General features: G+C 34.4%; 3 protein-coding genes across 6 annotated transcripts; all 3 read right to left on the bottom strand.

The window, feature by feature from the left end:
• Nucleotides 1-88: 88 nt before the first annotated feature.
• Nucleotides 89-2381, bottom strand: LOC139108972 (odorant receptor 4-like). The gene is made up of 9 exons (XM_070667691.1): nt 2197-2381; nt 1988-2107; nt 1708-1825; nt 1316-1577; nt 1094-1222; nt 908-998; nt 590-726; nt 387-519; nt 89-272 (listed from the first exon to the last, which is right to left on the bottom strand). Exons 1-9 carry the CDS (start codon nt 2341-2343, stop codon nt 222-224), a joined length of 1188 nt encoding a protein of 395 aa, XP_070523792.1. The 5' UTR covers nt 2344-2381; the 3' UTR covers nt 89-221.
• Nucleotides 2382-2563: 182 nt separating this feature from the next.
• On the bottom strand, nt 2564-5229 carry LOC139108964 (odorant receptor 13a-like). 4 transcript variants are annotated; one of them, XM_070667674.1, is made up of 9 exons: nt 5065-5229; nt 4877-4996; nt 4362-4479; nt 3993-4254; nt 3789-3917; nt 3528-3618; nt 3306-3448; nt 3067-3199; nt 2564-2995 (listed from the first exon to the last, which is right to left on the bottom strand). In XM_070667674.1, the coding sequence occupies exons 1-9, from the start codon at nt 5227-5229 to the stop codon at nt 2945-2947; spliced, it is 1212 nt and encodes a 403-aa protein (XP_070523775.1). In that variant the 3' UTR covers nt 2564-2944. The 4 variants fall into 4 exon arrangements, with proteins under 4 accessions (XP_070523775.1, XP_070523776.1, XP_070523777.1 ...); XM_070667675.1 differs by having other exon boundaries at nt 4982-4996; XM_070667676.1 differs by lacking the exon at nt 4877-4996.
• A 1019-nt stretch (nt 5230-6248) lies between these two features.
• Nucleotides 6249-14623, bottom strand: LOC139109085 (uncharacterized). Its single transcript, XM_070667900.1, has 26 exons — nt 14512-14623; nt 13618-14311; nt 13396-13515; nt 13047-13164; nt 12711-12972; nt 12436-12561; nt 12252-12342; nt 12035-12171; nt 11790-11922; nt 10666-10785; nt 10423-10540; nt 10043-10304; nt 9844-9960; nt 9648-9738; nt 9371-9507; nt 9159-9291; nt 9050-9079; nt 8121-8303; nt 7945-8064; nt 7701-7818; nt 7322-7583; nt 7122-7238; nt 6923-7013; nt 6644-6780; nt 6452-6584; nt 6249-6371 (listed from the first exon to the last, which is right to left on the bottom strand). Exons 2-26 carry the CDS (start codon nt 13759-13761, stop codon nt 6321-6323), a joined length of 3351 nt encoding a protein of 1116 aa, XP_070524001.1. The 5' UTR covers nt 13762-14311; nt 14512-14623; the 3' UTR covers nt 6249-6320.
• Between the last annotated feature and the right edge of the window lie 83 nt (nt 14624-14706).

Raw genomic sequence — 14706 nt, 5'->3', positions numbered from 1 at the left:
GACGAACGAAAGTACTCGAGTGGCATAAAATTAACGACTCGTCTTCGTAATGTCGATTTCTATTTATTGGCGATACGGTTACAAATACTTTCCAAGTTTGTATTTTTTTTTTTCTCCTTCCTTTTTTTAATTCCACGATACATTCGCGTTTATTTGCGTGTTTGTTGATAAGAAGGTGCTTATCTCTAATGAATTTCCGTAAACGCTTTGTCGCGCAAGTTTCACTCCAATGTTGCGAGGACCGTAAAGTATGACATCGAGGTTTGCACGACCTTAAAAGTAAGTATATTATTGAAATCACGTGAAAATTATCTTACCAATCGATACATATTTGGTGCAATTGCGTACGTATTTACTGGTAAAAGTCACTTTTTTTTTTTTCCTACCGTGGTGAAGTTTTCTATTGAAAAAATGTAAATCTTGCAAGCGCTTAGGAAAATAGGATTAAGAGCCTTTTCCATCACAAACATTAGCATCTTTTGCGACTGGGCAGACATTTTATACCATGGACTGTTATAGCTGCAACGCTATGAATGGTACGCTAACTAAACTTCAATAAAACAATTAATTAACGTAAAATTAATCTTACATTTTGTCGCGGGTTTGAAGACTGTGATCGATTAGCTTCTGTCCTTCGAAACTTAGGCAGAATAGATGAATCAGCTGGCTTAAGACGAATAGCACATACCTGACCATTATCAAAATTCCAGCGTTTTGTTGCGTAATCTTGCGTGTGAATATGAAAAAAAATATATATATACCATTTTAATTTCTCGCACGTTTGCAGTGTTTTGCGTTGAAATAATTGTAAAGTGCGTTAAGTCTCTCATTCTAATATCATAACGCGTAAAGAACAATGCAATAAATGTATTTTAAAATCTTGCGTCAATTAAATCGAGATACATACTTGTAACAAGGTAATGCTGATCATTATTGTATTAATCACTATCTGTATGGCGAGCGTTAACGAGAACGTATCTTCGATCAGCTGAGCGAATCTACGGCAAATATAAGATGTGCACGATCGAGTAAAAAATTTTCTCGCTGCAAGCGTAAAAGTTTTTTCACCGTCGTACGTACACGAATCACTCACTTTAAAGCCTTTCGATGTGTGCACACGGAGAATGTAATTTCTTTACGATGCACGTCACTTGGGCCCGCATGAGAATATAAAGCGTTTACATGGTCGTTACGCTTACGCATCAATCGCTCGAATCGCAATCTGTAAATATACTCGCAGTAATATCGTGGCGCACATAACACGTACGTTAATTTCGGTGCATGATAATAACGATAATGATAACGCTCTTTTTACCCGGCTAATGTCAAAATACTGCAAACGTGCTCGATGTAAGTTAGAAGCATACAATCGTGAGCCACTATCCCTGTGACGGCAATTTCCCAAGCGACGATAGCGTGTAAGAAGGTGTACGTAAAATATTCTCTCTCGTCGACGAAATAATGTCCCGGGTAAGCTGGTAGCACAGGACGAGATTCATTCAGAGGTAATGCAACATCCAGTATCGGTGGTATAAGTGACAGGCATATAAATAGAAATCCAGTTATGAAGCAGTACACTGGAAAATAAATCTAGTAATCGCCGAATGTAGTCTGCAATTGCTTGAAAATTGTAAGCGAGTTTGAACGACGTTAGTAAACGCCAGGATTAAAGCTAAAGATAAAAAGTATATATTAATTAATACTTACGTGAGTATCCTAACGAATATCGCCTGCCAGTTTCAGCATATCTCTGCATAATCTCGCGCTCTTCCGGCGTTTTCAATTCGTCCCATTCCATAAACAGCCAATCAATTAAAATTTTTATCTAGGATTGATCCGTCAATTAATAATCAATTTCTCCATAGCATGAAATACGCTCTACAATATACGTTTAAGTTTATTGCACATATATTAAAGCTTAAAGATACCGCGAAATCGGACGCGCATAACGAATCGAGCGTCACGTAACATGACGCTAAACATATACCTTATATTGGTTGAAGCAACACGTGTACAGTTTGATCAATGTTATAACCGCCAACATGTGTCCTGCCAAGGTTTGAAATATACATTGCAAGTCCCCTTTGCACACGACAAACTTAGCCATCTGGAACGATATTCTATTTGTGAAAATGTTCGTTACGTTCATTTCTTTTTTTTTTTTTTTCCATTTTTTTTCTCGAGGATGTCAGTTACCTGTGGAACAATAATAGAAAATGTACTCAAAGTTACGAGGCTTAAGCAGAAAATTCTCATTTTTTGATTCTGATACGGCCATAGACCTGCCAATGATGCAATCTTTTTAATAACGCTGTAATAGTGGCTCCTCGAGGTGGAACCCATAATTCAAAGACACCTCTGTCTGATCGACTAGCTTGAGAGTTTTTTTTTAATTTTATCCATGGTCTTCGTCCCTCTCGATATGAAGATGTAAAAATAACTTATAGACATTGGACATGTCAAATGTAATTTACATGTACAGTAAGTGCTACGCGGTCTCCCTGTTTTCGCGTATGCGTTTCTAATCGCGGTGGGTTCCCCCGTGGCAATGAATGACACGTAGTCTTTACTACGGGCATTTATTTGCTTGACAGTAAATACAATGTAGAGAAAAGCGACGTTCTGCTGATGGTTATACCGTTTTGCAAGTTCCCTCCGAATGGAACGTTGATCGCCTAGGGAAAGTCTTATATTTTTTCTCGCTCGACAAGCTCTTTGGAAGTTGAACCGTCTCATTTGAACGAATCAATTTGTATACAACACACAACCACACACGGACTATTTGATTAGCATTCAAGCATTAATTAAGTATCGAACAATAAATTAATGTAGAATAAAAATATGTAACGTAGATACGATTAACAATAATGTATTATTTCTAACGGGAGGATTCTTCTTTCGACGACACCAGTTCGCGTAAATAATTAAATGGCACAATTGAAAATTACTGAAAGGACGCGAGCACCGTACAATATGACATCGAAGTTTGTAGAACCTATAAAATAAAAAGTGCCACGTTAAAATGGAATTATTTTAAAACGCTCATAATAAAGTCATTCTTCTTACCGTGGTAAAGCTCTCAAGAGAGAAAATGTAAATCTTGCCAGCGCTCAAATAGCTCAGTCGAAGACTTTTTATCATTACCAGTGTAATTAATTTCTGTGATTTAACGGATACTTTGTACCAACAGCTATTATATCTATAATGTTACAGACGAATGTATGTCATACGTAAAAATTTATGCCGATACAGAATAGAGCTCTCAAAAAGAAAAAAGAAAAAAAAAGAAAAAAAACGGCTTTTACATTTTCTCGCGTATCTGAAGACTGTGATCTATCAGCTTTTGCCCTTCGAAACTAAGAAAGAACAAATGAATCAATTGTCCAAAGACGTATAAGGTGTATCTTATTGTTTGTAAAATATTACTGCTGTCGTCCTGTTGTACCATCTATAGAATAATAAGTATTTATATTACATAAAATACGTACCGTTTTCCGTGTATGGATAATAAACGTACGAGTACGTACTTGTAACAATGTGATGCTCAATGCTATCGTCACTAGCAGTATCTGCATCGCGAAAGGTACGGTAAAAGTATCCTCAAGAAGTTGCGCATACCTACGACACAATTAAAACAAGATTTTATTTAATAACGTAGACTTTTTTTTAAAGAAACTTTGAGTTTTTTTATTGATTAATTTTGTGCGTTCTTTTATTTTATTAAACGAAACATTTCTTTTCACAACACACGTCGCTAATAATCTAATGGTACCTTTTAGTCAATTTACCTTAAAGCATTTCGATGTGCGTGCACAATAAGCGCGATTTTTTTGCAGTACGTATTATCCGTGTTGTCGGTATTAATAAACTTCGTGGCTTCGTTATTGTGATTACAGAATAAGCGTTCGAAGCGAGACCTGAAAGCAATTCGTATGTACAACATATTTTATATAAAACACGAGCTTGAATCTAAAAACATATTTAATACTTACCCAACTACGTTAAACATACTGCAAACGTGTTCGATATAAGTTACAAATATACAGTCGTGGGCGATTATTCCACTTATAACAATTTCCCAAGCCACGACAGCATGCAAGAAAATATAAAAGAAGTATTCTCTTTCATCGACGAAATAATGTCCTGGATACGTCAGTAGAATAGGACGGGATTTGTTAAGAGGTAGTATGATATCCAACACTTGCGGTATAAGGGACACTGACATGAACACGCACACGGCGAAACAACAATATACTGCAACAGCAAAGCGTTCATTATGCGCAAACCATAGCTAATCTGCAATTAAAAATAATCATAAAGTCAACGGTGTATAGGCGAAAAATTGCACGGTTTATTCTTACACGAATATCCCAAAGAATATCGCTTGCCGTTCTCGGCGTATCTCGCTATAATTTTGTACTCTTCTGACGTCTCCAATGTATTCCAATCGATAAATAAATGGTTGGTGAGATCCCTCATCTAAAAAACAAAGAAAAATATAATACAATGTTTTAAGTATCTTAGTAAATTGGCTCGTTATGATAAAATTCTAAAGTTTAAGATGTTATAAATTTGAAAGTAATTTAAAATAATTTTTCTAATAATTCAACAGATGCAACGTAATCGCTTAGATGTGCGTAAGTGGGTGGCATGCGTAATGTGTGCGTACTATAAAAAAAAAAAAAAAATACGATTGACTTGAATATCGATTGTCTTTTTTCGTTATGTCGAGGGTGCCTACACGTTCAAGTTTTATTGCGAACGTATATGCACATAATGCATATACATGTATGTATATGCCTCCAACTCGATCTTAATTTGTTGAAGAAGCGCGCCGAGACTTTAAGAGAAATAAAAAATTATATATACACAGTACTTTGTAGCGATTAAGGTAGCACGTATACAGTTTCACCAAACTCATAGTTGTTAACAACAACGATGTCATAGTTTCAAAAATACATTGCAAATTTTTGTCACATACCACAAATCTGGCCATCTAGAAGTACATTTTGCATTATTAAATTAATGCATTAAAATGAAAATGTTTCATATAAATCTTCTTACCTGTGACACATTTATAGAAAGTGCGCTCAGAGTTATTAAACCGACACAGAATAATCTCGTTTTCAATTTTTGATACGGCCACTGCCCAGCTAATGACGATACTATTTTAACGATGTTGTAATGATTCAACATAATGGTATCCATAGCTTGCTTGTGATCCTTCATCTTTGGTCTCGCACAAGCAACTGATTAAAAGTTTGCCGTCATAGTTATTGCACTTTGCTTTTGTACCCTTGGTGCGAGAAATATGCCCCGAAAGAAATTTCAAACATATATTTATCACATGCATAAAACAAACGCATAACACAATGATTATGCGTAACAACTGCGTTCCCGCGACTAGTTTCCGCATTTCGTGGAGTGACATGTCGATTATATGTCTGTTATTGAACAGGAGTGACACTTGCGTACATGCCTCATCCGTGACGAACACGTTTTCTGCGAATTTATTTTACAAATTCTTTCCTGCGCGCGGGACGTATCGACCAACAAAATTTTTTAAAGTATTCTTTTAACACACGAATGATCACGGTAGATATATCCTCGTTCCGTCTCTTTCTGTCTTCCTAGAAACTGACGAAAGTACATAAAAGATTTTATTGCACTCCTCTGTTGAATTTTAAGTTGAGAATTAATAGCAGAATATATTCGTCTTCAAATTTTAGATCCATCTTTAATATTTTAATTAAACGAACGTGATCAAAGTAGTAACATGAACGCATGCATACATAATATGCAACATGTAATATGCATGTATGTATTTTAATAAGCGGATGATGGAAATAAAAAAGGCAGACTTTATCTCACAATTTTCGCGTTTTAACAACGAGTGAGTATGCTTATATAATTTTGTACCTTGCAATTGTATCGTGGAAGTTCATTTATATTAATTGTATCACAAAAAGAATACTAATTGCTTTATAATTATTCAACCGCACAACTACAATCAAATACTTCCAGTACATTAAATTTTTTATTATACAAATTATTTTCTCGTTATGCAACTTTTGTTTTATTCTAAATATATTAGTACATGTTTTTAGAGATGTAGAGATAAAAGTTATAGAGATAACAGTTATAGAGATAAAAAGCGAGTGATATAAACTCGTTACTATTAATACAATATTATTACGTAAATGTTACTTACACACAAACGGACAATAGACTTGCCTTGAAATATCACATAAGAATTATATTATACTTGCGACCGCGTTGAATACAGATTTGATACTAAAATATTGACCGCCACTTTTTAGTTAGTCAAAAGACGAAAGTACGGTAAAGTATGACATAGAAGTTTGCAGAACCTGAAAAAAACGATGCACATAATTAAATACAGTATCATCTTGCACACAACGCTTAATAACAATGTCTATTATAATTGTACATGGGAATAGTTCTGCATTGAGAAAATATAGATTTTGCCAGCGCTTAAAAAAATGGGCTGAAGACTTCTTTGCATCACAAACAGAATCATCTTTTGCCACTTGGTGGATGTTTCGTACCATAAGCTGTTATAGCTGCAACAGAATACTTTAGTGGATCAGCAAGGTAAACTTCATAAAACGTTTCATCTTACATTTTGTCGCGAGTTTGAAGACTGTGATCGATCAATTTCTGCCCTTCAAAACTTATACAGAATAAATGGATCAATTGACCAGCCACGTAAAATACGTATCTTATTACTTCTAAAATATTGGCATCCTGTTGCGTGATCTTCGACACGAAAAAAAAAGAATATTTTAACTCTCTTTCCGTATTAGCGTGAATTTTTTCTTATTAATTGATAAAGTACACAATTATTTTATTTTAAATGAAAGTACGAAGGACACATGTTAGATGAAAACTTGAAACGTACTTGTAGCAAAGTAATGCTGATTACTATCGTATTTATTGCTACTTGTATGGCGTACGCTAACGAAAAACCATCTTCGATCAGTTGAGCGAATCTGTAACGAATATGTGACATACGTGCGAATCAAAATTTTTTTTTTTTTTCCCTTTCGTGGCACCATCGTCTTCGTTATTTTCTTTACGTCAATCAACCAAATACTCACTTTAAAGCTTTCTGATGCGTATGGACGAAAAATGCAATTTGCTTGCGGTTCACCTCACATGTGTGAGGATGAAAGACATCGGCGGTTTTATTGCATATCATTCGCTCGAAGCGAAGTCTGTAAATATATTTATATATTAATAATAATAACGTGGTTGATAAGAATTTTTCCAACAATCACAATATAATACATTTTTTTACCCGATTAGCGCGAAAATACTGCATACGTATTCGATGTAAGTTAGGACCATGCAGTCATAACTAACGAGTCCAGTCAGAGCAATTTTCCAGGCTATGATGGCATGCAAGAGAATGTAGTAGGAATATTTACTCTCGTCAACGAAGTAATATGCTGGATACGCCGACAGTCGGGGACGTGATTCATTGAGAGGTAAAACAACATCCAACACTTGCGGTATAAGGGACATTAACAAAAACACATACAAAGCAAAATAACAATATACTGCAACAGAAAAAAATTCATTATGGTCAAATTGTAGCTGGACTATAGTTAAATTACAATTACATAGAATTATAAAAACGACGGTATATAGACGAAAATTGCACGATTTATTCTTACACACGTATCCTATAGCATATCGCCTGGTGTTCTTGGCATATCTCTTCATTATTTCGTATTCTTCTGGCGTTTCCAATTCATTCCAATCAATGAATAACTCGTCAATGAGAACTTTCATCTAAAAGCATTAATGTCAACGATTACCATTAAACAATTTCTTTTTTCATAAATTAATATACTTTAATAATTAAATCCATACTAATAGGCACGCAAAACACCACGAGAAATAAATAATTTTACGTACCTTACATCGACTGAAATAGCATGCATACAGCTTTACTAATATTGTAACTGATAACATGTAAGACGTCGTAGCTTCAAAAACACATTTCAAATCTCTATTGCAATTAACCATTTTGGCTATCTAAAAATTAAAATGTTGAAGCTTGGTTGCACAACTTATTGAGAATTGATATGTACCTGCGGAATAATTATAGAAATTACACTTAATGTAATCAAAACGACACTAAACAGGTTCCTCGTTGACTTCTGATAAGGCCAGTGTCCTGATATTGACGATATTTTCTTTACCATGCTGTAATAGTGATTACAATTGGCGTTCATAGTTATAGTCACAGGCCGTCTTTCGTTGCCGACTTTCGTCTAGATAACTGATATAAGACTTTTACTTTATCTAAAAGACCCCTATCTCTTGGTACGCAAAGAATAGTTTGACTTTTGGACGTGTCGTACATAATGCAAATTCTGCATACTTGCAATTGGCTTTACAATAATTGTATTACAGAACACATTTCTGTGAAACATTTACAAATGACAGGTAAATGATACGGATGGAGAATAGCACTTATATCTGTGACACTAAATATAATGTAGAGAAAGGAGAAAAGAAAAGGGATCGAAACTTCATTGATAGACGTATTGCTTACTATGTTAGCAAGTTTCTTCCAAATAAGACTTTTCAATCGAGCGCTCCTTTTCTTTTCTCACGGCATTTCTGATAGCAATGTTCGAAGATGTTTGTTAAATCTTTAAAGAAAAAACATGTCGTGCATCATTAAAGAAGATCCGAGAATGTTTTGCGAAGTAAAAGCGAAGTAAAGAAAAAAATTCCAGTGTATTTAATTTTATATTATACAAATTAATTTTCTCGTGATGCAGCTTGTGTTTTATTTCAAATATATTAATACATGTAGGTCAAAAAGCGAGTGATATAAATTCTTTACAGTTAATACTACATTATTACATAAATAATACTTACGCACAAACGAAAAATAAACTTGCCTTCAAATATCACATAAGAATTACATTTTACTTGCGACCGCATTGAACACAGGCTTGATACTCGAATATTGGCCGCTACTTTTTAGTTAGTCAATAGACGAGAGTACGGTAAAGTATGACATAGACGTTTGCAGAACCTGAAAAAACGATGCACATAATTAAATACAGTATCATCTTGCGCACGACGCTTAATAACAATGTCTATTGTAATTTTACCGTGGAAAAGTTTTCCATTGAGAAAATAAAGATTTTGGCGGCGCTTAAAGAAACCGGCTCAAGACTTTTATGCATCACAAATAAAATCATCTTTTGCCACTTGGTGGATGTTTCGTACCAAACGCTGTTATAGCTGCAATAAAATACTTTAGTGGATCAGCATTACATCGAATTCTGTAGCAAGGTAAACTTCATAAAATGTTTCATTTTACATTTTATCGCGAGTTTGAATACTGTGATTGATTAATTTCTGTCCTTCAAAACAAAAACAGAATAAATGAACCAATTGACCCACGACGTAACATATGTTCCTTACTTTATGTAAAATGTTGGCATCCTGTTTCGTGATCTTCGACATGAAAAAAAGAATATGTTAATTCTCTTTCCGTATTAGCATGAATCTTTTCTTATCATTTGATAAAGTACACAATTATTTTATTTTAAATGAAAGTAAGAAAGATACATGTTAGATGAAAACTTGAAACGTACTTGTAGCAAAGTAACGCTGATCATTATCGTATTTGATGCTACTTCCAATGCGAGCGCTGACGAAAAGGCATCTTCCATGAGTTGAGTTAATCTGCAACAAATATGTGACATACGTGCGAATCGAAATTATATTTTTTTCCCTTTCGTGGCACCATCGTCTTCGTATTTTCTTTACGTCAATCAACCAAATACCCACTTTAAAGCTTTCAGATGCGCATGGACGAAAAGTGCAATTTTCTTGCGATTCACGTCACATGTGTGAGGATGAAAGACATTGACGGTGTTATTGCATATTATTTGTTCGAAGCGAAACCTGTAAATATATTTATATATTAATAATAATAACGTGGGTGATAAGAATTTTCCCAACTATCACAATATAATACATTTTTTACCCGCTTAATGCAAAAATACTGCATATATGTTCGACGACAGTTAATAGCAAGCAATCATGACTAATTGTACCAATTGAAATAAATTTGTAGGCTAAGACGGCATGCAAGAGAATGTAGTAGTAATATTTATTCTCGTCAACAAAGTAATATGCTGGAAGTATCTGCAGTTTGGAACGCGACTCATTGAGAGGTAAAACAGCATCCAACATTTGCGGTATAAGGCAAATTGACAAATTTACATATAAAGTAACATACCAAAATACTGCAACAGCAAAGAATTAATTATGCACAAATTAAATATCTCAATTTTAATGACATAAAAATAATAAAAAAAAAAAAAATGACGATGTATAGATGAAAATCGCACGGCTTATTCTTACCAAAGTATACTATAATATATCGCCTGGTGTTCTTGGCATATCTCGTCATTATTTCGTATTCTTGCGGCGTTTCCAATTCATTCCAATCATTGACTAACTGATCAATGATAATTTTCATCTAAAAGCATTATGTCAACGATTACCATTAAACAATTTCTTTTTTCATAAATTAATATATTTTAATAATTAAATCCATACTAATAGGCACGCAAAACACCACGAGAAATAAATAATTTTACGTACCTTACATCGATTGAAATAGCATGCATACAGCTTTACCAATATTAAAAATGATAGCACATGAGCCGTCGTAGTTTCAAAAATACATTCCATACTTCCATTGCATTTAACCGATTTGGCTATCTAAAAATTAAAATGTTGAAGCTTGCTGTACAACTTATTGAGAATTAATATGTACCTGCGGAATAACTATAGAAATTACACCTAAAGTAATCAAAACGACATTAATCAGGTTCTTCATTGATTTCTGATAAGGCCAGTGCCCTGATAATGACGATATTTTCTTAATAACGCTGTAATAGTAATGATAATTGGCATTCATAGTTATAGTCACAAGCAGACCGTCTTTCGTTGCCGACTTTCGTCTAGATAACTGATATCAGACTTTTACTTTACCTAAAAGACTTCTATCTCTTGGTACGCGAGAGATAGTTTGAATTTTAGACAGGTCATTTATAATGTAATATCTACATATTTGTGATTCGATTTTACAATAACTGTATCACACAATACATTGTTGCGAAGCATTTACGAATGTCAGGTAACTAGTATGGATGAAGAACGGCAATTATTCCTCTGACACTAAATATAATGTAAAGAAAGGCGAAGTAAAAAAGGGTCGGAACCCCATTGATAGGCGTATTATTTAGTATGTTAGCAAAGTTCTTTCCAAATAAGACTTTTCGATCAATGGAGCTCTTCTTTTTTTTTCTCACGGCAGTTCTGATAACAATCGCTTCGTTCAAAAGATACAATCTATTTTTTTTTCTTTTTTTTACATTTATTTAAATGTAATAAAAATGACTCTTACTTTTACTTTTGATAAAAACCTGATATAAATTAGGTATGTGGATTACAAATATTACGTATATGATTAACAAAAGTATATTATTAAGTACTAAAAGTATTAGAGAAAAAGAGAGACACATATCGTTTTCAATGGCTGATTGCTGACATCGATCAGTTGATTGATACAGGAAGTTACGTAGGCTATTGAAAAGTTGCGAGCACCGTAAAATACGACATTGAAGTTTGTAGAATCTTTAAAGCCGAAACATGTCGTGTGTCATTAAAGAAGCTCTGAGAAATTGTTTTACGATTCAAAGGAAAGTTTCGTTTTACCTTACCATAGTGAAGCTTTGAAGAGAAAAAATATAAATTTTGCCGGCGCTTAAAAAGCTCGGTTGAAGACTTTTCATCATCACCATCATAACTAATTTTTGTAACTTCATGGATGCTTTGTACCAGAAGCTGCTGTACCTGCAATATTTTTGTGATAAAATACACGAAATAATGAACAGTTAACATATAATAAAATATAATTTATAAAATATGCCTCTTTTTTTCGGTAAATTGAGTATAATTATCTTACATTTTATCGCGTATTTCAAGGCTGTGATCTATCAATCTTTGTCCCTCAAAGCTAAGAAAGAACAAATGAATCAATTGGCCAATGACGTAGAACACGTACCTCGTTGCTTCTAAAATATCGCTAGTTTCTTGTGTAATCTGTAGTACGAGAAATAAATTGTAATATTTTTTTTTACAGAAATAATGGGTGTCGAAATTTTTCGGATTATTGGACGTACTTGTAGCAAAGTAATGCTCATCCCTACTGTTACTATCAACATCTGCACAGCGAAAGGTACGGTAAACGTGTCTTCGAGAAGTTGCGCATATCTGTAACAAACGAAAAAAAAGAATGTCTCTATTATCAACGTGCATTCTTGTAAAACGAGCCCGTTACTCGTGTGATTTACGTCGTTTACTCACTCTAAAGCTTTACGGTGCTTCCGCACGAGGAACGCAACTTTTTTGGAATAAGTATCATCGCGATTAATTGACGACATAAGTTCCATTTTTTTTTTGCACTCGTGAAACAAATGTTCATAGTGAAATCTGTACAGTTTATGAATTTTTAATAGTTAGCTTTGTCAGATTTCAAGCACATTATGCACATATTGCGAAACAAACAATATATAGAAGGAATAATATATGTACGTTTTTCTTTTATAAATAATATTTTGTAAATGAAAGTTTTTTCTTACCCGGTAATAGCAAACATGCTACAAACGTGTTCGACGTACGTCACGAACAAGCAATCGTGAGCAATTATACCAGCTATAACAATTTCCCAAGCTACAATAGCATGCCAGAGAATTTGAAAGAAATATTCTCTTTCATCGACGAAATAATATCCTCGGTACGGCGGCAATATAGGGCGAGACTCGTTAAGAGGCAGTACGATGTCGAGAGCATACGGTATAAGGGACATTGACATGAAGATGAATATCGCCGCGAAGCAATACACTGCAACGTATGGTATTTAGTGTGCACATATATATTTTTCTCTCTCTCTCTCATAATTACGTGTCTTGTCTCACCGGAGTATATCAAAGAGAATCGTCTACTATTTGTGGCATAGGACTTCATAATTTCATACTCTTCAGAACTATTTAATTCTTTCCACGCGCAGAACAAATGCCGAGTGAGGTCTTTAATCTGGTAAAGAGCATCGATCGATAGTCACTTGTTACAGATGAATTTCTTACGATTTACCCGAATTAGTTAGAATTAAAGAAAAAATGTATATTATCGTTTTTTTTACGTTTTCCCACTTTTTTTTTCCTAATTTCTAATTATTTGCAATTTCTTCGGCTGGACACATACGATTATATGTTATATATATACATATAATCGCGATATAATTGATACGTATGTTGCAAAACGTACTGTACGAGTGTTGAATTGGAAGGTGTACACCTTTAATAGAGCTACAAATGACAGTAAGTATGCGGTCATTGCCTTAAAAGTGCAATTTAAATCTCTTTTGCACATAAATTGATAAGCTAACTGAAAAAAAGGAAGAAAAAAAAAAGTTTAAATGTTTTTTTTCTAACAAGTATTCTTTTGTCGGCTCAACAAAATAATATATATCGTATGTGTTAATATTACCTGCGGGATGAGTATAGTTAACAAGATTACAGTCAACAGGGCTATACGTAACACTTTCGTTTTTGGCTTTAGATACGGCCACATGCCGGTCAGAGATGATATTTTGCAAACTATATTGTAATAATGGCTGCAAGTAGTTTCCATAGTTCCTCCTCTTTCAAAGTCACCAATCAAGCTGAAACTTTTTGTTAATGTAATTGTGACTACTGGCAACGTACGTGTGCTCGCATCACGTTCGTGACGACGAACGAATTAAAAAGTCTTACCGTCGAGGGATGTAAATAACATGTATTCCTCCATCGAGCCCGTGACGAATGATTGCCACTTGCGACAATCATTTCTATCCAAATGATTGACACGTAGGTGTTGCATATAATGCTGGCTAGAGTTTGCCGCAGCATTTCTTCCTTTGACGTTAACCGTAAAGTGAACAAAAGTAAAGAGAAATCCCTTTAAAGTATAAAACGTATCGATTAAATAAAAAAATAAAAATAAAATAAAATATATTATTCGCAGGATTAACGTGAGGTCGAGCGCTCGGTTGCAACGAACTTACGTTTCGAGATTGCTTCTTGAATCCGCCTTACGCGATAATATAAGAATATAAACGCTGCATTCAGACTTAACGGCATCAGATACGATCGACACTTTTATAATTACGTGGAAAAGAAAACCCATGGTACCACGATATATCCTTTACGAGAAATGAGACTGTTTCAATAAACAGGTTTCAATAAACAAGATAAAAAGCGATCACTACAACCTTAATTACAGGTTTTATAGAAGGGGTTGTACTGTTCAACTGTCTCATTAGGGTAATGTTACATTACATGCGACAAACAATTGAGGAGCGTTGATTGATTGGAAAATATTCATAGAAAATGTGTACAATACCTTTCCGTCGCTTCAAAATCTGTCGCCCAAGTTACGATACCCAGCCGAGTTACGTGCTTCTTCTGTGGGTCGTGATCAACTGTTTTCGGGATCTGACGTCCTTTGATTCTCTCCATTGCGTGAGTGCTGCCTTAAATTTGCCGCGCCTCAACCCAAAACTATAATTATCATATATGTCGCCGACCGATGGCGCTC

The sequence above is a fragment of the Cardiocondyla obscurior genome, linkage group LG16, assembly GCF_019399895.1.
Source record: "Cardiocondyla obscurior isolate alpha-2009 linkage group LG16, Cobs3.1, whole genome shotgun sequence".
In the NCBI taxonomy this organism is placed as follows: Eukaryota; Metazoa; Arthropoda; class Insecta; order Hymenoptera; family Formicidae; genus Cardiocondyla; species Cardiocondyla obscurior.
Note: the sequence above shows the minus strand (reverse complement) of the source record. Positions and strands in the feature narration are given on the sequence as shown.